Source organism: Spermophilus citellus (genome assembly GCF_964194105.1).
Source record: "Spermophilus citellus genome assembly, chromosome: 3".
In the NCBI taxonomy this organism is placed as follows: domain Eukaryota; kingdom Metazoa; phylum Chordata; class Mammalia; order Rodentia; family Sciuridae; genus Spermophilus; species Spermophilus citellus.
The window spans coordinates 231048235-231071372 of NC_138184.1; the positions used below are offsets into that span (position 1 = coordinate 231048235).

Consider the following 23138-nt stretch of genomic DNA (forward strand, 5'->3'; position numbering starts at 1 on the left):
CTAAGTAGCTGCTGTCGTTTAAAAAAATATTTGTTCCAAATAAGTTGGTATTGCAAAAGGATTTACTTGAATCATGAAGTGTTTTATTGTGGGTTATTGGAAGTGAGCCTCAGTGTTCCTTTAGCAGAATGGGTGGACCTGGAAGACCTGATGTAGCTCAGTGGTAGAGTATTCCTAGTTTCCATCCCTAGTGAGGACATGACATCCTTGTAGATGGGTTTTCTAACTCGGTGGTTCATGTCCTGCATGCTCACCCCCACACCCCTGGATACTCCCCTCCTGTTGTTATTGGAAGATCATCTTTGCCCTCCCCCACCCCTCCCACTGCCTTACTGGGGATTGAACCCAGGGGCATTCCAGAACCGAGCTACATTTCCAAACCTTGTATTTTAAAGACAATATCTCACTAGGTTGCTTAGGCTAGCCTTGAACTTAAGATCCTCCTGCTTCAGCATTTCAGGTTCCCAGGTTGCTGGGATTATAGGTAGGCACCAGCATACCTGGCTTCTGTTATTTGTTTAGGCATGCATTTATTCATGTGTATGTGTTTATTTATTGGGGACCTGGGGATTGAATCCAGGGCCTGGCTTATGCTAGGCAAGCACTCTACTACTGAGCTACACCTCAGTTTGTGAAATAAGTTTAAATTCATAGGAGAATCATGGAGAAGTAAAAGTTTCCTGTGTGTTTTTCACCCAACTTTTATTAATAGAATATCTTACGTAACCATGGCGAGTTTCTCAAAACGGAGAAATTCACTTGGGGCAGTATTGTTCCCTCTGCTTCCCACGCTGTAGTTCCTTTTCCGTTCCAAGAGCCAATCCAGAAACCAAGGTTGCATTTGGCTGGCCTTTGTTGGATACCCCTAGGCTGACAGAGCTGTCTTTTCTTGACCAGCCTATGAGTTTTGATAGTTCTTTACTTTTGCTTGGCTATAAGTCCTGGGCTCATCTTGTACCTCTCCTGCCTCAAACCTGGCATTTCTTGTTACAGTGAATGTTCCTCTAATCCCCAGCTGAGGGGACAGTGTCCCTTGTGGCTGATGTTGTCCACTACATGCCCAGGGGATCCTAGTGACGGATTCTGTAGTTGGCAGTTTACCTCTGCAGCGTGAGGCTCTTGGAGTGGTTGAGGCTAAGAAGCAGGGTGCTGGTAGAGGTAGAGGAGGGGATGGAATTGGAACATTTGGGAGCTAGGTGAGGCTAGGATGGATAGGACTGTGACGGTTTGTGTGGGTGTGTGGGCTTAGTGATGTTGGAGAGGGTGGAAGTCTCCAGGACCAAGCAGTGTAGGAGTTACGAGGGAGAGGCCAGGTGCTGGAGTAGGGAGAATCAGGGGTTAAACTTTGGTGGTTCTGCTTGGGATGCCTGCTAGGTGCCCAAGTGGCCATGTTGCTTGGTCATCATCTATTTGTGTCTGAAAGGCCAAAGAGAGACCTAAGGTTACGCTTATATTTTCAGCTTAGTTTTTGTATAGTGGTTTTGTCATAGGGTGAGTGGAGGGAGCCTTTGCATGGGCCATGGAAGACCCATCAGAGATTACAGGAAGGGCATTTGGGAAGACAGGCAAGGAGAACCTGAAATCTCTGGGTTGGTACCATGCAGGCTTCTCTTATTGGTGGAATCAGAGTTCCTTTCGTGTGTTTGGGTGGGACAGAAGTGGCCAGCTAAGGCAAAAAAGCCGAGGAGTATAAGCAGGTTGCAATGGGACTGCAAAGAACAGAGATTTTGTTTTGGTTTTTCCTGGTACTGGCATTGCACCAGGGGCATCCTGCAACCAAACCATATTCCTACTCCTTCTTTAGTTTGTGACAGGTTCTGACTGAGTTGCCCAGGCAGGTCTTGAGCTGGTCCTCCTGTCTCAGTCTCCAGAGTTTCCCAGATTACAGGTGTGTGCCACTGTGCCTGGCAGGGCAGGGTTTTGACTCTCCATTTGGTTTTGTCTCATTCATTACCATTGAAATTGTTTTTCACAGAGTCTTCTTCATTTAGTAAGAAAAATGGCTAGGATGGAGAGTAGCCCGCAAGCCAGGCCCTGTCAGCTAATGGTGCACGTCCATGCCCCAGTTATCCCTGTGCCTGTCTTGCAGGGCAGATATGTGGTAGCTGAGTCTTTGCAGAGGCAGATGTGGCCTCCCAGTGTGAACCTGTTCTTTCCTCCATGCTCAGTGCCTTGCCGCAGCATCTGTGCCACACTAACATGTCACTTCCACAGATACATTAGTCCAAGTACAAGACAAACTGGCCTAAGAAGTGACACACTGGCTAGTCTCTTGCTACACATAGCTCAGGCGGTGGGTCTGATTAGAGCTGGAAGGCAGACCTGGGATTTCCAACCTTGTTCTGGTGGGTGCTGCTGTTGGCATTGCTGTTAAAATGTGCCTCAGAGCCTTTGCAGCAACAGCTTTGCATTGCTGTTTTGATGTTTAGCTTTTCCCCCTAGAACTGAAGGGGTTCTGATTCTCTCCTGCTTTTTGGTGGCTTCTGCTATGTTGTGGCTGAACTTGAGATTTGGATTCCTGGAAGATAGAAGGCTGCTCTGCTCTTGGGTCTTAGGAGAATTTTGTTGTTCTGACTGGTCCAGTCCCCTTAAGGTCTTTAAAATACTCATGTGCTGTCACTGTAACCACCAGTAACCTTATATTGCAATTTACTTTATTAAAAAAATTTCCCCAGTACTTTATGTAATGTGAACATTTCAAGTGGAGTTGAAAAAAACTATACCATGAACAACCATTTTGCCCATAGGTACATCGCCCAATTGATACTTTGCCTTGTCTATATCTGGCAAATGAGATTTAAGGGTTAAGTTGGAATAGTTATAAGAAAACAGTAATCACATAGGGTATTTTGACCTAATTGTTACTGAAAAAATTCTGGTAATCTGTTTAAGAAAAATATTTGGTACTGTAAATGCCAAATTTTATAGTCTTGTTCTTTTTTTTTTTCTTTTTTCTTTTTTTTTTTTTTTTTTAAAGAGAGTGGGGAGAGAGAGAGAGAGAATTTTTTAGTTCTCGGCGGACACAACATCTTTGTTGGTATGTGGTGCTGAGGATCGAACCCGGGCCGCACGCATGCCAGGCGAGTGCGCTACCGCTTGAGCCACATCCCCAGCCCCAGTCTTGTTCTTTTCTGAGTTATTTTTTTGGTACTAGGTATTGAACCCAGGGGTTCTTTACCACTGATCTATATCGCCACTACTTTAAATTGTTTTCTTATTTCTGATACAGTCTAGATAAGTTGCCGAGGTTGTTCTCAAACTTGTGACCTTTCTGCCTCAGCTTCCTGAGTTGCTGGGATTGTGTGTGCACTGCACCTCCTGGTTCCCGCTTGCATTTTTGTTTTTGCTTTAAGATGTCCCCTACTTTGCTTTTTTTTTTTGCTTCCCAGCAAATCCTCGGGTGCTTTACCATTGAGCTACACCCACAGAGCCATTTTTAAATTCTATTTTGATTTGGGGTGGGGTACTGGGGGTTAAAATCCAGGGGTGCTTAACCACTGAGCAACATCTCCAGCCCTTTATATTTTATATTTGAGACCAGGATTTTCTGAGTTGCTTAGGATCTCCCGTATGAGGCTGAGGCTGGCTTTGAGCTTTCAATCCTCCTGCCTCAGCTTCCTGAGCTGCTGGGATTATAGGTGTATGCCACCGTGTGTTAGTTGGCAGTGATAACTAGCTAGCTAGTGTTGAGGCAGGGCAGTGTTGTGCTGGTTCGATAGATGGGCACTTGGGCATTTGAAGGCAGATGGTAAAGTTACACTAGTAAGGATAGTCCAGGGCCTTTCCCTTTTTCTGTCTGGGGAATGTGTGGGAGGTCTTTTGCTGGTTCCTGCTGTTCCCCTGAGAGCAGCAGATCCATGGAGGGGTGTTTCTTAGGGCAGGGACAGTGTGTTCCTGTGAGCCCTTCAGCCTTGCCCAATGCCTGGCCTGGGAATGCAGTAAGAGGGGAGGTAGCTGAAGCTTCCCAAGCGCGCCTGTGTCCAGGGAAACAGATACAGAAAGCCTTTTAGCTGCTGGTCAAGTGGCCACCAGCCTCTGCTCAGGGCTCAGTCACCTGTTGGTTTCATTCAGTCTATAATTAGATGATTTCACAGCTTTTTTTCTTTATCTAGAAGGGTCTTTGGGCCCAGGTCTTGAACCAGTTCCCAGAGTAGGCCCAGAGTGACAAGCTAGTGTCTGATGAACAGAAGTTCTCCCTGTGGGTCAGTAGGTACAGAGGTGATCTTCCTGTCCCCCCCACAGGTCTTACCCTCATGAGCCACCCAACTTTGGCAGTCTTGTCAATGACCACACATTTTTAATTGCAGGACTTGTTCCAACAATCTGTTAAAACATGGTGGATTACTATGAAGTTCTAGGCGTGCAGAGACATGCCTCACCCGAGGATATCAAAAAGGCGTAAGTAGATTTATTTCTGAAATGATATATAAGATAATGTGTAAGCATACATTGGTAAGTGGATAGTATAACTGTTAACCTATTAAAATGGCTTTTTTGTTTTTCTTTTGTGATGTTGGGATTGTAACTCAGGACCTCACATGCTAGGCATGCGCTCTGCCACTGCACTATAACCCTAATTCTAAAATGGCTTTTAATGTAATATATCATCAATGAATGCCACAGTTTATTAATTTTTTTTATATTGGATTAAGCCCAGGTGTGATGTTAAAACCCCCCAACTCCTCCCCACCTTTTTAAAAAAAATATTTGTCAGATGGGGTCTTGTTAAGTTGCTTAGAGCATCATTAAGTTGCTGAGGCTGGCCTTGAACTTGGAGTCTTCCTGCCTCAGTCTTCTGAGTTTCTGGGATTACAAGAATATACCACTGTACCTGGCTGGTTCATGCAATTTTAATACATAAACAATACAGATGAGCATTTATTTGAATTAGACAGCCTTACAGTTTACTTATCGGTAAGGTTGTCTAGTCATTGTTCCTTTGCTTTGGGACTGAATTCCTTATATGCCTGAAGTAGGTTAAAATCGAGAGGCCCCAGGACAAATGGTGTATGCCTGTAATCCCAGTGATTGAGTTTGAGGCCATCCTCTGCAATTTGGTGAGACCCTGCCTCAAACAGTAGAAATGACAGGTTGGGGGACTCTCCTGTTAAGTCTCTAATACTACCCCTTGCTCCTTGATTTTCCTTTCCTTTTTTTGGCCCGAGAATGTGAACACCTCTCAGACCCTTTGCATTGGACTCAGCGGTGGTCTCGACTGTCACTCTTACGCACCCCTTTCAGGCAGGGTAGGGGCCAGACCTGAAGCCTGACCCGTGCTGCTGTTACATCCCTGCTGACCCTCATGAGTGCTGAGAACTCCTTCACTGCCCACTGTGCCTGTGTCTGTGCAAACAGGGCGAGTCACAGGTTGCATATGGCTCCAAAGGACTCTGGATCCATTCAGTTCATTGAGGTGTTAACTGAGAACAAGACTTTCAAACAACTTTAAAAAACTCTTCAATATATGATGAAGTCTAAACTTCTAAATGGGAAAAGGGTCTTCCCCCTCCTTTCATTTGGAGCAGAAATAGTCCTTTCAAAACACTGAGCTTGGCACATACCTGTAATCCCAGCGGCTTGGGAGGCTGAGGCAGGAGGATCGCGAGTTCAAAGCCAGCCTCAACAAAAACGAGGCGCTAAGTAACTCTGTGAAACTGTCTTTAAATAAATAAAATATAAAATAGGGCTAGGGATGTAGCTCAGTGGCCAAGTGCCCCCCGAGTTCAAGCCCTGATATATAGCACCCCCCCAAAAAAAAAGTTGAATTAGGGATAGGAATGTAACCTAGTTGTAGAGAAGATGCTTGGCATGCCCAAGTCCTTTGGTTCCATCCACAGAAGTGCTTCAAACCAGTCAACCAGTTAGGTTAAGATAGCTGTCAGTGTCTCCTGTTTCAGACCCAGCCAAGAGGCTAGCTGGTCGGCACAGCCCACTGAGGAGAGACCAGGCTGGCCTGGGTACTGTCACTTTGGAATGTGAGTATCTTGCACATCCCGGATGGGAGGCTGAGGGGTTTTACGCTAGGTCTACACTGTTCTTATATTTGTTTTAGTTAATAGCCGCTTTTACAGAGAGACAGAACAGTGGAACAGAGAGATAGTTGAATTCCTTCTTCCCTCCCCCTCCCCCGGGGATTGATCTCAGGGGGACTGAACTCAAGGTGACTGAACCATTGAGTCACATCCCCACCCTTGTTTTGTATTTTACTTAGAGTCAGGGTCTCACTGAATTCCTCAGTGTCTTGCTGAGGCTGGCTTTGAACTCCATCCTCCTGCCCCCGCCTCCCAAGCCACTGGGATTACAGGCGTGCGCCACCGTGCCTGGCAATACTTTTGAATAATATTTTTGAATAAACGTGTAGTAATTTTATTTACTGATGGAATCACATGTCTGGCTTACTAGCATTGGAGAGCAGATTGATTTTGCTAAGTACATGCAGGTTGATTTAAGCGTAATTTTAGAAACAGGTGGTTACCTTTAAAAGCAACAAATTTTCCCTATTAAGTTGCATAAATATTAGCTTTTCACATGAGCAAAATGATAACCATGGGGTGGCGCTTTGCTGTGTGTGTTGATAGTTTCTATTTGAGGACTAAGGGGGTGTGGCTGCTATCTCCCCAGCCCCCTTTTTTGGTACCTGGGTTGAGCCCAGGTGTGCTTAACCATTGAGCAACATCTCCAGCCCTTTTTTATTTTGAGACAGGGTCTTCCTAAGTTGCTTAGGACCTCACTAAGCAGCTGAGGCTGGGTTTGAACTTTTGATCCTCCTGCTTTCGCCTCCCAAGCTGCTGGGTTTACAGGTTGGCACCATTGGACTCGGCTTCCCCCTCTTGAGGCAGTAGACACTTCCCTTGCAATTGAATCACAGGCCAGGGTTTTCTCCTTTGATACTGACCTGCTGGTATACAGGTTAGACAACTCTGGAGGTTGGTATTACAAATAACTTGTTGCTTTTTTTTTTTGCGGGGGGTGGGGAGGGTGGTTGTTGTTGTTTGTATTTTGTTTTGGGGAAAGAACCCAAAAGCGAATCTCCAGGCCTTTTTTTTTTTTCTTAAAGAATTTTTTTTTTCTCAATGTAGATGGACCCAATACCTTTATTTTATTTATTTAACTAAAAAGACTTTTTTAGTTGTAGTTGAACACAATACCTTTATTTTATTTATTATGTGGTGCTGAGGATTGAACTCAGTGCCTCTCTTGTACTAGGTTAGTGCTCTCCCACTGAGCCACAACCCCAGCCCATATTTTATTTATTTCTGCATGGTGCTGAGGATCGAACCCAGTGCTTCACTCATGCTAGGCAGGTGCTCTGCCACTGAACTACGACCCCAGTCCCTCCCAGGACTTTTTATCTTAATATTTATTCATTCATTAATTTTTTTGGTGCTGGGAATTGAACCCAGAGCTGTTTACTCATTGATCCATATCCCCAGCCCTTTTTATTTTTCTAACTTGAGATGAGGTCTGGCTAAGTTGCTTAGGGCCTTGCTGACTTGGTGAGGCTGACCTTGATCTCTGGATTGTCCTGCCTCAGCCTCATGAATTGGCTAGGGTTCTAGGCATGTGCCACTGTGCTTGGCTAAATCATGTCAGTTTTAAAAGCTCACTTGTTTTATGGACTTTGGACGTAGGTGATAAATATTCTGCTCTTTTCCCAAGATACCGGAAACTTGCACTAAGGTGGCATCCAGATAAAAATCCTGAGAATAAAGAAGAAGCAGAGAGAAAATTCAAACAAGTAGCTGAGGCATATGAGGTGTTATCAGATGGTGAGTAATGCTGAATTTCAGGGGAGGGCTCTGAGTGGTGAAGTAGAACTGGGAATGGAGAGGCGGTGAAGCCTTCTTCAGCTGGAGTTTGAGACCACTGAGAATGTTTCTTTCTGGTGAAGCTTGGAACCTACCCAGTGACCCACAGGTGTTGAGGAGCACTCAGGATGACTTTGATAGGACAGTAGGAATGCCCTGGCTTGGAGGAGCTGAGGAAGGCATTGGGCTTGGGCTCGGGGTTGGGTTGCAGGGCTTTGTTTTGTTTTGTATTTTGGCAGTACTCAAGATTGAGCCCAGGAATACTCTACCACTGAGCTGCATCCCCAACCATTTTTATCTTCCATTGAGATAAGGTCTCCCTAAGTTGCTGAGGCTGGCCTCAAACTTATGATCTTCTTGCCTCAGCCTCCCACATAGCTAAGATAACAGGCATGTGCCACTGATGTGGTTGTGCTTGCCCCTGCTGTCCTCTCATCCTCATTCCCTTACTTGGAAGTATACCATGTTAATGGAGTAAGTTCTACTGCTTGAATGGACTTTCAGTAAAGAAGGAAGGGAACATACAGCTCAGAATGAAACATCAAAACCTCTGTGTTTTCTCCACCCTAGTTCTAGAGCATAGGTATTGAATGCCATTGAAAGGCAGAAACATTGGCTTAGTTTTGTGACTAGGTCAAAGGTCAGTTATTGGTGAAATGGTTTCAGTGATTCATGGTGAAGGCAAGACTGTAGGGGCCTGGTGGGAATGGTGACAGAGACTGGAAACTACTACCCACACTCTGGGTAAGGCAGAGGCAGAGGAGGTTAGCAGGGTAGGGACTGATTAACTGACCACAGGAAATGGGCCAAAGCCTCACATGTTCTGTGTGTGGTCAGGTGACAGTTAGCTGTTTGAGAAAGGAGCCCAGTGTGACCTTCTCAGCAGTCACCAACATACTGCTCATAAGCGATGAGTCTCAGACACCTTGCTTATCTAAACACAGTGTTGATATGGAAAACTTTGAAATGTAGCATTTATTTTTTTTTTAAATACTTATTTTTTAGTTGTAGGTGGACACACACTATATTTATTTCAATTTGATGTGGTGCTGAGGATCGAACCTAGTGGCTCATGTATGCTAGGCAAGCACTCTACCACTGAGCCACAACCCCGGGCCCTAAATGTGGCATTTAAGAACATAAATTGCAGATGGGACATGGGGCCTGAAGGGTGTTGAAGACTCTGTCTTGGGTCCTGTCTTGCTGACAATGTGACCATGCCATGCTCCCACACTGAAGGTTTTCAGGCACTTCTGACATTAGCTGTGTTGAGGAGTGCACTGAGGCTTCATATTCAGTGGAAAGAACCTTTAAGTAGTCATGAAAGTCTCTGGTTGGTCATGTACCATGGCTGGCCTTCTGCCATAGCTGAAGTTTTCAGTGGTAGGGCTTGGTAACCCCAAATGGGTATCTTCTAAGCCTGCTGCCCACTCTGTGGAATAAGGTTTTCAGGGAACACAGGTGGTGGTGTGCAGTCAGCACTGGTGTGTCCATAGCGCTGTGCTACAGCTCTCTTGGTCCTGGAGATCTGGGGATGAGCAGCCAGGCCTGCAGGCTGAGGGCAGCTCCTCTTTAGCCTACCTAGGGCACAGACCTGATCCCCTGTTGGACTTTGTAGTTAGGGGGGATCACTTCTGTTCTAGGTAGGAATAGTTTTGTGCTTGGTTATATGATAGGTGGTCTCCCCCCCCCCCCCCCCCACAGATCTATAGCCTCATGTATGCTAGGACGGGTTGATTGTAATGTATGCATGAACTCTAAGCAGTAAAGTAAAATGATGTAACAGAATAGACATTAATAATTTCTAAAGAACAGTGCTTAAAGAGTTTTCCTCCTCTTCTCTCAGAACAGGGTATATATAAGGTCCTTCTCCTGCTCCTCTGTCTTTTAAAGCAAGGGCAGACTTAAAATTCATGAAAAACTGAGACCTCATTTACAATTTGGGAAATGCCTTATTACTTGAATTTACCTTATTGATTGAATTTTGAGGATTTGTAAAGAACTTGGCCCTAATAATTCTGTTTTCAAATTTAAAGCTAAAAAACGGGACATCTATGACAAGTATGGCAAAGAAGGCTTAAATGGTGGAGGTGGAGGTATGTAAATGGATTTTCTCTCTAGAGACAAAGGTCTTGGCAGTCATCCTCTGACTTGGAGTTCAGTTCAGTGTTTGAATTGTAAATTACTGAGTTTCTTGGTCAGCCTGTTTGCTAAATATAGATGCAGCCTGAGAAGTGGACTGAATTGGGTAGGGGAAGGAGAAATTGACAGCATTAAAAACAACAACAACAACAACAAAAACAAACCTATTAATCTTTTGTTAGACCAGAAAGTCTATGTTGATATAACTTTATATACATAGGAAATTGTTCATTATTTTGTACTGTCATCCTGTGAGCTTATACTGTTAGACTAGTAATCAGTATTAGTAAGTAAATTTTCCGTCAGGGTTTGAAGAGAAGATTACTGAAAAGCTAAAAAGTGTGTTTTTGGAAAGCCCCTGTGGTGGTCTGACAAGTGGTGCTCTCTGAACTCCTGCGCTGAGCCCATGTGTTCAAGCTGTAACAGTAGGAAAGTTGGGTGAATACAGTCTTGTTTCTCATAGATCTAAGTAATAAAATCAGCAGTGACATGCTGATCCCAGATTGGGAGCTGCTCAGAAGTAGTAATGAAGGGATTGCTGGTGGGACATTCTGAGCACAGAGTTTCAGTAACAGTAGGACTCATTTTGAATTTCGAAGAACCCCAGATATATGAAATAGGTTCTTTTTTTTTTCCTAGGTCATGATTCATATAATGTTTTACAAAAATATTTGCTTATAGGCACCAGAATTCTTATATACTAAAGCTGTGCTATGTTTATGTAGGTGGAAGTCATTTTGACAGTCCATTTGAGTTTGGCTTCACATTCCGGAACCCAGATGATGTCTTCAGGGACTTTTTTGGTGGAAGGGACCCATTTTCCTTCGACTTCTTTGGTAAGTGAATTTCCTGTGGTGGTTAGTTGTGGTATGTGTGGTGTGTCCATGACACGGTGAGGGCTGATGGTGACCTTGCTATGGGGTGCTGTGCGTGGGTTATTAACTTTTCTGTTTGAGCAGGAGCAATCAGAACATATCTGCCCTCTTCAGAGATTTTGTTTTATTAACTTCTTGGAGAGTAGAGATTTCTGTGTGGTTTTATTTTGCTTTTGCCCTTTCAGGCAAGGCAGTGGTGAGATTGGAAGCGCTGTTTCCTCTATGGTGTTGGGGATGGAACCCAGGGCCTTGTAAAAACATGTACTCTACGCCTGAGCTACATGTCTAGCTCCCCTCTCAAACACCAGTTTCTGTAGGAGTTTGTCATGGAATCCTCCTCTTGAAACCCTTAAGTGTCATGGACATTGTTTAGAGGACATTCGCTTATGAATGTCCTTCTTTTTTGTCTGGGAGTGTTGTAATGGTTGAAGCCACAGTTTGTGAAGAAAGGAGTTTTACTGGATCAAGGCAGCAGAGTGTCTTGGAGAGTAGTTTTGCTAAAGGAGACTGTTTGTTCACAACTGCTGGGTTGTAGGAATTTTTTTTTTTTGTCCTTGTGCCTGATCCCAGGTTTTGTGTTATGTCTAGGATATGAACTGCACATTAGGTATTCTTGTTAGCTGTCTGCTAGTAGAATTTCCATTCTAGTTTCTAAGCTTCCTGTGTTTGATGCTTGCCGGGTAACCTGGGAGGCCAGGGTTAAGTGTGCTGCCGCCGCCATTTCTGTCTTTTGTGCACTGGGCGGGTAAACACATCTTGTGCTTGCCTCCTTCATTGATTGGAGCACAGTTGAAGAGACTGAACACCACTGGCAGACCCCAGGAGGGAAGAAGGAAGAGCAGTTGTGTCTACCAGTAATAAAAGGGAGACAAGTGGAGCCCCTGCTTGTCATGGGCATGAAGAGGAGCGGGTTGCCACTGGATCTGGTAGGTTGCCTTGGGCCTCTTGAAGATTACGTGATGCAGTCGAGGTGATCCACAGTGGAGATTCATACTGTCCTTGTTCTTTAATATGGCATGTCCTGACTCTGAGCATACCTTACTGCAGGAGGGAATAATAGTGAGTACCTTCCAGCATGCCTGTAGGCAAATGCAGCTGCTGAATAAAAGCAGAACATTCAGATTAGGGTCAGAGGAGAATACATTGCCTTTACATAGAGGAAGAGTTGACTTTACTGCTGCCAGATGTATTGTGAGGGCTCCCTGTAAGGGCTCCCTGTAAAGAGTACACGTCTGTAGTGCTCAGAAAGCTTGGGATCTTTGAGCTTTTCAGGTTTTGAATTTTAGGTTACAAATCCTCAGCTGCTAAGGGTTTGTTTAAATACTCCAAATTTGAAATACCTCTGGTCCCAAGCATTTCAGTTAAAGGACACCATATAATAGGAAAGAGAACCATATTTATATCCATGTCACTTGACCCTAATAGGCAAGAGATATTTCATGAAAGGAGGATTGATCCACTGGTTCTGCCTTGAAATACCTTCATATCACACCATAGGCTCCAGCAAGCTCCACTCTGTTGGTTTTGCAGGCCAAGGCAGTGTTAGGGTTATAGTATATGTTCCCAAAGCCACGAGTCTCCTGGTGGCTAAGGAGGAAGAGACCTACATTTCTGACCGCTGGGTCTTGATTCAGGAGATGAATCACCTTCTCAGAAGGCCAAGTTCCTTAAGTAATGATTTTATCTTACATGATTAAAAGTTCCTTAAGAAAAATATTGATGCATTAGCCACCTCATTAAAGATGACTTGAGATTTATGTGTGTAAACACACACACACACACACACACACACATATATATATATCCCCCATCCCATGCTGGGCTTGAATCAAGGAGCTCTTGACCCTGAGCTCCATCCTTAGCCCTTGTTTGGTTTTTGAGTCAGGGTCTCACTGAGATGCCTCACTTTTGCTGAGGCTGACCTTGAACTTGAGATCCTGAGTCCCTGGGATCACAGGTGTGTGCCACCCTACCTGGCTCCTTGACTGTTTCTTTCTAAAGAAGATATAGGGCTTATAATTAGAAGTGAATGAGTAATTATTTTTACTAGTTGAAAATGATGCTAAGCTTACTGAAACTACTCTTCGGTGCTCGACTCCCCGGTGGAGGCTCAAGGTTCGACAGTAGGTGCTTTCCAGCAGTGATGCTTCTCCAATCCATTCTTGTAGGTGTTCTAGGGGACTTCCATTTTCAGGCTGTAAGGATTTGCACACAGGAAAAGAAGCTGCACCACGGCTACTACGTGTACGAGGTGACTGTGCAGCCTCCTGGCGGTATGTGTGGTATAGAACGGAGTGGTATACAGGGCTGGGACTTGGTCAACGTTTATCAGAATTGACGTCATTTTCACAACTCATTTCAGAGTCCTTTTATTGTAGCAAAGTATTTTTTAGTCTTAATTTTTCACATCACCTTTTTCCCTGTTTCTGTTTGGCTTTCAAAAGAAGTACTTTTGTCAGATACCTGGGTGCCCTGGCTCGTTCCTGTAATCCCGGCTGCTTGGGAGGCTAAAGAAAGGATCAGGAGGGTTTGAGGCCAACCCAGGCAACATAGTGAGAATCTAATGAAAAATCTGCCCAGTGTACTCACAGGCAGACAAAGAGAGTTACTAGTGAGGACAGCCTGGATGACTTAGACCCTGTCTCAAAATAAAAATTAATTATTAGGGCCAGAGATTCAGTGATGGAGTGCTTACCTAACTAGCATGCGTGAGACCCTGTTTTCCATTCCCCAGGAACACTCCCCCAACCCCCCCCCCCCCGCAAAAATGAATAAATAAAAAAATGATTTCAAAATCAAGGCCACCCAGGGCAATTTTTTTTTTAATTGGGAATTGAACCCGAGGGTGTTTTACTACTTAGCCAGTCGTTTTTTATTTTTATTTTGAGACAGACTCATCACTAAGTTGCTGACTTGGAGTCTTCCTGCCAAGCCTCCTGAGTCATTGGGATTTCAGGCATGCTCCCCCTTTCCTGGCTCAGCCTGGGCAAAGGAAAAGTTCTGTTTCAAGATGGTTTTGAGCCATACCGTGCATTTGTCATGACAAGAGCACAGGACTCCTTGGGGGAACTTGAGATGGTCCAGGTTTTGGGGTGAGCCTCAGAACCAGCGAACTGAGGAGCAGGGCAAAGGGTGGCCTAGGGTCCTGTGGGAACTGAACTACTTTTGACATCCTAAAGTTAGCAGATCTCCCAGGAAAGAGAGGTGGATTCTGCCAGCAGCCCTGAAACAGTACTGGCTCAGAATGTTTGAGGCTCCCAGTTTGCTTAAATTTTTCCACAATATGGAGCACATGCATATGGGCCCTTGACAAAATGTTGATTGGAAGCCAATGTGAATGAGGGTGTTCCCTTCATTTGTCTTTCATCACAGGACACCATTGCTGTTCTTGGATGTCCATGATAGTAGGCCTTTTCTTTTGATACCAGGGATTGAACCCAGGGGTGCTTTACCAATGAGCACATTTCTAGTGCTTTTAATTTTTTATTTTGAGACAGGTTCTCCCTATTTGCTTTAAGACCTTGCTAAGTAGCTGAGGCTGGCTTCTGCCTTATGATCCTTCTGCCTTATGATCCTACTGCCTTAGCCTCCCAAGTTGTGGGACTACAGGTGTGTGCCTCTGTGCCCATGGACAGTAGGCCTTTTATTGATCCATTAGAATGATTGTTTGGAACATTGGGTATTAATTAACATTTTTATTTATATTCTCACTTCAGAAAGCCAAAGCAGAGTGGGAGGACTTTCCCAGAGAGCCTTGTCATGCTGGCACTCCTGTGTATCTTTCTCTATGAAGGCTCTGGTCTTGCCAGCCTTGGTGAAGGAAACCCTTGTAGCAGTGGGGAACTTCCCGTGGGTAGAGCCAAAGGCAGCCCGCTGTTGGGGAGGAAGGAGCCTTGTGTTGAGGGTGAAAATAGCCTGACTTTACAGAGCCATGATCTCAATTTGGTGTAGTGAGTCAGTCGTTTTACTCCCTAGGGTTCGAGGAAGTGGCCAGTGAGGACTTGGAGCCTAGTGAAGAACTAGAACAGCCCTGTTTTGAGGAGGCAGTGGAAGACTCTCCAAGTGACGAGAACAGTGAGGTTTTGGATGTGATATCCAGCGAGGAGCTGGACCTCTTTAGTGAAGAAGAGCCAAGCGAAGGCTGTAGCCGGGGCCAGGGCGAACTTCTCAGTGAGGAGTTGGACCTCATATCCAGCGAGGAGGAAGCCAGCCCTGGGGACACAGAGGAGTTCAGCGAGGAGTGCGAGGAGCTGCTGAGCGAGGAGGAGCAGTACAGTGGGCCAGAACTTGAGGCACTACTTGTTCAACAATAAATTGCAAAAGGAACTGCCCCGTCTCTGCTTTATAAGAAAGTTTAGTTTATTTTAACGTTTTTTCAGAGTGAGAAAGTTTCTTCTATCACATTGGTAGTATACTTGGTCAGGTGACCTTTGCTACCTTGGAGATGTGGTTAAAGAAGGGTGGGGTATTGAAGCACTGAGTTTCCAGGGGCTCCTGTAACAAAGTACCTCCAACTGAGTGGTTTAACAAACTTCCCTCTCATAGTGCTGGAGGTCAAGTCCAAGATGAGGTGTTAGCAGAGCCCATTCCTCCTGGAGGGGAGGGAGAAGCTGTCCTAGACTGATTCCAGTCCCCTGTGGCCCCCCAGGGATGTTGGCTTGTTGGGTACTTTTCTCCTGTGTCTGATCATCCCACTCTGCAGCTACCTGTGTGCACGTTTCCTTTTGACAGTGGCACCAGTTGGACTAGACTTAGACCAATGACTTCTTGTAACTTGTATCTGCCAAGACTTAATTGTGAATAAGATACCATTCGCTGGTTGAATCTTTTTGAAGGGCCATAATTCAACCTGTAATAGACTTTCTAAGCAGAGTCACTTAGGTTTTTGTCCTAGTCTGTACATTTTAGAAACTAGCAGCAGACTTTTTCACTTTTGTACCAGGGATTGTACTCGATCACGGAGTGACATTCTCAACCCTGTTTTGTATTTTATTTAGAGACAGGGTCTCACTGAGTTGCTTAGCATCTCACTTTCTCTGAGGCTGGCTTTGAACTTGTGATCCTCCTGCCTCAGCCTCTTGGGCCACCAGGATTATAGGTAGACGCCACAGTGCCTGGCTAGCAGCAGACTTTAGAAAAGGCATGTTAAGATGGTTTAGTCTTCATGTGGATTTATGATCATAGCTGAAGGCACTGCTGTGGTTCACGTGGGAGCAAGTGTCCTTGGATATTTACAAATTTCATGCATATGACACCTACACAAATGAAGTTTAAGAAAGCTAGAAGGAGAATTTAAAGTTCATTTATAAACAAATGTTTTAGGGTTTTGGTTTTGCATGTAGCTCAGCGCTTCTCTGCCTGTAACCTCCCAGATGAGTCCATTCCTTGGGGAGATGTTCTAGTGCACACCACATCTGCGTCTGGTTCAGTGTGTGCTGGGGAGCTGGCCTCTGGGAATGGCTTGCCCTCGTGCGATGCAGCACTCTTACCTGCTTCTGCATGTGTCTCAGGTGATTCAGCACATTGCTTCCTCTACCCTTCTTCACAAGCAGCGGCTTTCTTGGGAAGGTCATTTTGAGATTTGTGGTCTCTGCCATGAGAACCTGGCATTGGCCACCCCTGCAGCAAGCTTGAGATGTTCTGTGAGGTTTCAGGTGCTGTTTTTGAAATGAAGCCAGCAGTCAGCTCTCTGTGGCATTTCCTGTTTATCCTTTTATACCGACCCCACCAAGGAAGGCATTAGTATCAGATCTGTTTGTTTGGTTCTTAGACTGCCCCTTTTGACACGCTACTAGAGCTAGCACATAGGGGTTTCCACCAATGAATGCGCTCTCATTTTTGATGTCTATCTAAATTGCCCAGGCTGCCTCAAAATTGGGATGCTCCTGCCTCATCCTATGTAGCTGGGGTTCTTTAGGCATCCATTACTGTGTGCCCGATTCATAAGCTTTTTTTTTTTTTTTTTTTAAAGAGAGAGTGAGAGAGGAGAGAGAGAGAGAATTTTTAATATTTATTTTTTAGTTCTCGGCGGACACAACATCTTTGTTGGTATGTGGTGCTGAGGATCGAACCCGGGCCGCACGCATGCCAGGCGAGCGCGCTACCGCTTGAGCCACATCCCCAGCCCCCGATTCATAAGCTTTTAATGTTTGTTGTGGACCACCTAAAGGTTCAGAGAGCCATACCCTTACCTGCATACAGAAGTTGTCCCCAGGAAGGAAGAGTGGTTTAGACTCAGGCTTTGTAGGAACAGTGTTGGGGGCAGTGCCTTTTGTAGAGCTCCTAATCCCCCTGGGGGAGAAGTAACATGATGTCATCTTTAAGCAGGAGCAAAAGGGCATGCAAGAATCTGCTGTCCTATCAGGTTCCTGCTGGTAGGGTATGGGTCCAGTGGCCATGTCTCTGATACCATCTTGGATCAAACCAGCACCCCAAATAATGTAGAAGGTTTGAGATGGTCACCTCCTAAACGAGAACAAGAGAACTTCTATCACATAGGAAGGGTGGGGTTTTTTTGTTGTTTTTGTTGTTTTTTTTTTTTTTTTTACGTTGGGGGTACCAGGAATTGAATTCAGGAGCGCTCAACCACTGAGCTACCTCCGCACCTTATTTTGTATTTTATTTAGAGACAGGGTCTCACTGAATTGCTTAGTGCCTCGCCATTGCTGAGGCTGGCTTAGAGCTCCTGATCTTTCTGCCTCAGCCTCCTGAGCTGCTGGGATCACAGGTGTGTGCCACTGCATCTGACCCCCAGCCTGTCTTTTAGTTTTGGGAGTCTGGCTCTTAAACTAGGATCCTCTTGCCAAGCTGCTTTGATTATAGGTGTGGACCACTGTGTCCAACTCACATAGCAAATTTTCACTGTAGCTGTCACATTTCTTGTCCAGGTTGTCAATCTGTTCTGTGGGGACACTCAGGTGGAGTGCAGCTGGCATGCTGGCACTGACAGCTGGTGGCACAAGTAGAATGCACAGATCTTATCTAGATTATATGAAAGTTTTATCCTCTGGCAAAAGCGTGACATGTTACTAGATTTAGTTCAGGGTTATGGTTTAAGTTTTCTTTCAAGTATTAGAACAAGTGGGACAGTCAGATCTCTTTACATGGAAGCTCATACCTGAACTTCCTATGGGGTGACGACTGCTGTGGAAGGTGGGAACTACGTCATCAATCAGTGGGTTTAACCTCTTGTTAACTGTAGGAGCTCTTCCCACTTCTTTGCCTGGTGCAGGGTTTGGTAGCACCACTATCCACTCCCATCCCGCGCCTGTCCTGGTCCATGCCATGGTGGACGTGTTCACATGCCCTGTTGCATATTCTGCCTCCCCTTCTTCTGGCCTCTTTAGCTCTTAGAACCAGCAAACAGTGCCCACTTTTCTGCATGCAGGACTTTAAACTCTGTATTCCTGAGCTTACCTTTAGGTGGAGCTGACTGGGCATTCCTTGTTCAGAATAATTCTGGGTGGTTTTTTTTCTTTTTGTACCAGAGATTGAACCTGGGATGATTAAGTACCAAGCCATGTCCCCAGCCCTTTTTATTTTTTAAGACGGGGCTTTGCTAAATTGCTGATTTTGCTTTCGAACTGGTGGCTTGTGCCTTAGTCTGCTGCGATCAGCTGGGATTACAGGTGTGTGCCACCACACCCAGCCAGAATATTACTTCTTAAGGTCGTGTGTGTGTGTGTGTGTGTAAACCCAGGGGCCCTTAATCACTGAGTCATATCCCTAGCGCTTTTTAAAATATTTATAGTCTCCCTTGAGTTGCTTAGCACCTTCTTGAGGCTGGCTTTGAACCCGTGGCTCTCCTGCCTTAGCCTCCCTAGCAGTTGAAATTACAGGCATGTCCTGCTTAGTGTATCCCTCTGTCACTTGCCTGTTCCCATCTGTCCTTAAGCTTCCTCAGTGTCTGCTTCTCTCCATCTCTAGACCTCCCTAGGGTATTGCTTCTCCCCTTTCCAGTTGCTGCAGCTTTTCTTGGGCCTAGCTTACTTATAAACCTGCGTCGTTCCCGAGTCATTGGCTGCCTGTGTGCAGTGGTGGGCATGCTGTCACATTTTTGACTCTTGGCACATGCACTTCCTGGTTTGCCCTCTCTTGCCCTCTGGCTTGGAAATGTGCCACACTAATTATGTTCTGTGTTCTGGATGAATTCTGTCTGCATGCGTTCATGTTTATCAGGAATACTTGTTTTTATTCCTTGTACGTTTTCCATTTTTCTGGAAGAAAAATACAGTACTTTAATCACTGAGAACCCAGCTAAATTATGAAGTAGTATGTATAAATTGTGTTTTCAGTGAAGCTGTCCTTGATTACCACAGCAAAGAAAAACTTTCGGAGCTCATCTTCTAAAGATTGCGTTGTGGAACTGGGGTTGTAGCTGAGTGGAACACTGCGCTAGCACATGTGAGGCACTGGGTTTCAATCCTCATCACAAGATAAAAAAATAACAAAATAAGCATATTGTCAATCTGCAAATAAAAAATGCATCGCTGGATTTAGGGTAAATTGTTCATTCTTAATTTGTCAATACACGTTTTATTTATTTTTTTTAACTGTAAACACATTTTTTTTTAAAATTATTTTATTGTTGGTTGTTCAAAACATTACATAGTTCTTAATATACCATATTTCACAGATTGATTCAAGTGGGTTATGAACTCCCATTTTTACCCCGTATACAGATTGCTGTGTCACATCAGTTACATTTCCATTGATTTACAAATCTGTAAACACATTTAATTGTCCTTTTCAACAGAAGTATCTTAGTAAGGCTTACTGCAGCATTTCCTTAATCTTCATGTTTTTCTTTTTTCTAAGTAGAAATACTATGCATGTGTTTAAATGATAAGACAATTTGTCTATACTGTGTAGAAAATCACCTTCTTACTTCATAAAACTGACAGATTAGAATACTGCAATTTTAAATTAATGATCTGTACACTTTTTTTCTAACCTGAACTTATGTAGAGATTATTAAAAGTTTTAAAAACATAACTGATTATAAGCATTTTATTACTGTTTTGATTTTTTTTCATTAAAATGCCTATTTCTATTCTAATCCTGTTTCTAAAGCTGAGCAAGCTGGTTGAATCTTTATTTCCCTAAAGGTATTTGTAAGATACAGCTTCATAATGCCCTGTAAACAATGCATAAATGTAGTTTGATACATGATTTTGCATTTGAAAATATTGTGTATTGCAAGTGGTTTTACACAAAATACTGAGTAGTAAAAATTTTACAATTACAATAATGTAATTCAAAGTTTTAACCAAAGAAAAAGTAAATGGCACAAGTTGAGCAGTCTGTCTTCTGGGATGTTTATAATAATATAACCTGATGACTTTGTAATTTTCTGCATAAATAATTTTCATTTTTTTCCCTTCATTAAGACAAATTTTCTGAACTTCCCTCTTTCAATTTCTATTTCTTGTTTAAAACAAAGTATTAACTGTCTTGCTTTCCATACCTTTGCTTTATCAAGTTTTGCAAAAAATATTTTATTTCTTGCTCTCCTGAAAATTCTTGGTTTTGATTAGAAGTGTTTAAAAAAAAACACCTGTAATTCAAGCAGCTTGGGAGTCTGAGACAGCAGGATTGTAAGTTCAAAGCCAGCCTCATCAATAACAAGGTGCTAAGCAAATCAAGGAGACCATATTTCAATAAAGAGTAGGTTTCTATAGATCTCTAACATCACATCTTCATATAATGTCTGTTGAGAAGGGTCCAGGCATTTCCATTGTCTTCAGAAAAATCAATGACCACATCCCTTAATGTCAGTGGTTTCATTTCCTGGCTTTTGGTATGCTAACGTTTTTCCCTGATAGTTTTTTTCAGCTCCTGTGTAGTGCAGAAACCAGGAACTCTTAACCTAGGTTTGGAAGCATAGAAATAAATTCAAAGAATCTACACGTCTCATTTTTGATTTTTGGAGCATTTTGGTATTTGAGCTATCAATGAGATACCCACTATGTCTATAATTTTCTACTAAAATTGCTTCAATCACAGTGTAATGTTTGACAGTTAACACTGGTTTGGATTGTACTTAAACTAATAACTTAAAAAAATTGTTTTTGAAACATCATCTTACAGGAAAGTGAAAGGCGTTCTTGGGCTTCTTGGCTGGATTCGTGGGCTACTTCGACGTTGCCTACTTGGTGCCCCGTTTTTTTTTTTTTGTTTTTTTTTTTTTGGTGATATAAAAATGTGTCTTTATTAATATATTAAATAGCAAGTCCTGATTACAGGTTTAATGGCTACTATAAATTCAAAGAAGTGATGAATGTGATCGATATTTTAAGATGTGAATCAGCTATAACTTGATATAAAAATATTTGTGATTTCTATTGGAGACAGAGATACTGTTCACAACACTGTGATTTATTACATGGAGTTGACATTGAAGTAAACACTGCGTTTCATTTAGAAATCAATGGAATTCAAAACCTAATGTTCGTTTAAGTTTACAACCACTCACTTTATCCACAGACTCCTTAGGGCACCCCTGTACCACAGGGACTTGGAGCCCATCTTATGCCTCTCTTCCATTTTATGGGTGAGGAAAGTGTTTCAGGGACATCATCCTAGAGTCTGTGGCTGGTGCCCCGTTCTGAGTTTATAATGCTCCAGTAGTTCATGTTGTGTCTTAATTCCCTGAAGAAGGCAGCTTGGGTTCACTGGGTACAGCTGCCTGTGCGTGAAGTCAGGTCCTCTGTGGCAGGAGCAGTGTCCCATTAGGACACTAAGCTAAAGGCAGCAGGCAGCTCTGGTGAAATGTGGGGCAGCCCTGAGTTTGTGTGTGTGCATGCGTGCGTTTTTGGTCTGTGTGTTGTATGCTTACCTTGTTATGTGCCTTTACTTGAATTAAGCTAGTGAGAAAGTATCTCGTGATATGGCCTGGTTATACTACTTGTTTTATTCTTCTCCAAATCTAGTGGTAAGTTAAGGCTTTAATTCCTTCTCTCCCCATGGAAAAAAAAAATCTAAAATAAAGATTTATACAATACACCTTTCTATTTGTTTCTAGAAGATACATTTGACGACTTTTTTGGGAACCGAAGAGGTCCCCGAGGAAGCAGAAACCGAGGTGCAGGCTCATTTTTCTCCGCTTTCAGTGGATTTCCAACATTTGGAGGTGGATTTTCTGCATTTGATACAGGTATTAAATCCCTAGATTTAATTTGTTGTTAGAGGACAAATTAGTGCTTAGAACACTTAGAGCGGTTTGAATTGTTTATTCTTTTTAGGAGAAGCGCTTTTTGCATTTATCAGGATTTTGAGTGTACAAATCAGTGCTTAATGACCTAATTATTCAAGAATGTGAGTCATTCATAAGGGATACCATATAATGAAATTCCTGGCTAAAAGGGTAATGCATGTTTGAGAAGGCATGAAGCAGCTGCAGTGGACACTCTTGCTAAACTCTGCATGTGTTCTTGCCTCCCTTGCAGTTAAGCAAAAGGGCACAGTCCCATCTAAGCAGTGTATAGTTGGATGGGATTGGCGGGTTGGCCCATGGCCTGGGGGTGTGACCTTAGCCAGACTGTTCCCTTGAAGTGTCCAGCCCAAGCACATGGTCAACCATGTGCTTGGATCACAGTGGTTGGTGATGTGCCTACAGAGGTGGGTGCTCCTGGGTCTGACTTGAGTTAAACTTTGGTAGTTTGAATTGCCAATTTTTGCACAGTTGAGTTCATTTCCCCTCACCACGATACTCATGTTACCCAGCACACAGCTGCCTTGGTTGGGCTTCTGTGCATGGTGTGTCCGGCTCTCCCCAGCAGAGCTCTCAGTGGGTGTCTGTAGTTTGCCAGGCCCGGCCTGGTGAGCACACAAAAACAAGGTTGTTGAAAACATGAGGGAAACGGCACTTCATCTAAGCCCGTGTCTGGGGCTTGTGTTAAGCTCTCTTGCCTTTAGGAGCCTCCCAAGGTATTATTGTGGGCCCGCTTACTCCCTCATTTCTTGCCGTTGGTGCCCCATGTGTCATGGGGTGCCACGTAGACACAGTGGGAGGCCCACCACCATGCTAGAGTGTCAGTGAGGTCTCAGCCACTTGAGAGTGGGGAGAGATGCCTGCAGGGAATCAGCCAGGCCACCCCCTGGGGTGGATACTGCAGTCCTCTCAGTGCCCCTTGTGCTACAGTGGTTTTGGCAAGAGCTGCTCTTGTGTGGCTTTCGACATCAGATGGTCTTCTGCTAAATTTGAACTTAGTCCTGTTTTTGAATTAATACTAGTCATTATTAGCCCCTAGTCATCTTTATTCTCTGTTTTTCCTATAGGATTTACTTCATTTGGGTCACTAGGTCACGGTGG

At 43.9% G+C, this 23138-nt stretch overlaps 1 protein-coding gene across 1 annotated transcript in view; it reads left to right on the plus strand.

Annotated features, from left to right (window-relative positions):
- Positions 1 to 23138, plus strand: part of DNAJB6 (DnaJ heat shock protein family (Hsp40) member B6) — a 59761-nt gene that overhangs the window by 14545 nt on the left and 22078 nt on the right. Inside the window, exons 2-7 of the mRNA XM_081283348.1 lie at positions 4308 to 4398; positions 7660 to 7769; positions 9845 to 9904; positions 10676 to 10786; positions 21849 to 21980; positions 23105 to 23134. Of these exons, the coding sequence (XP_081139474.1) occupies positions 4334 to 4398; positions 7660 to 7769; positions 9845 to 9904; positions 10676 to 10786; positions 21849 to 21980; positions 23105 to 23134 (508 nt within the window). The 5' untranslated portion in view covers positions 4308 to 4333. The remainder of the gene's footprint in view (positions 1 to 4307; positions 4399 to 7659; positions 7770 to 9844; positions 9905 to 10675; positions 10787 to 21848; positions 21981 to 23104; positions 23135 to 23138) is intronic.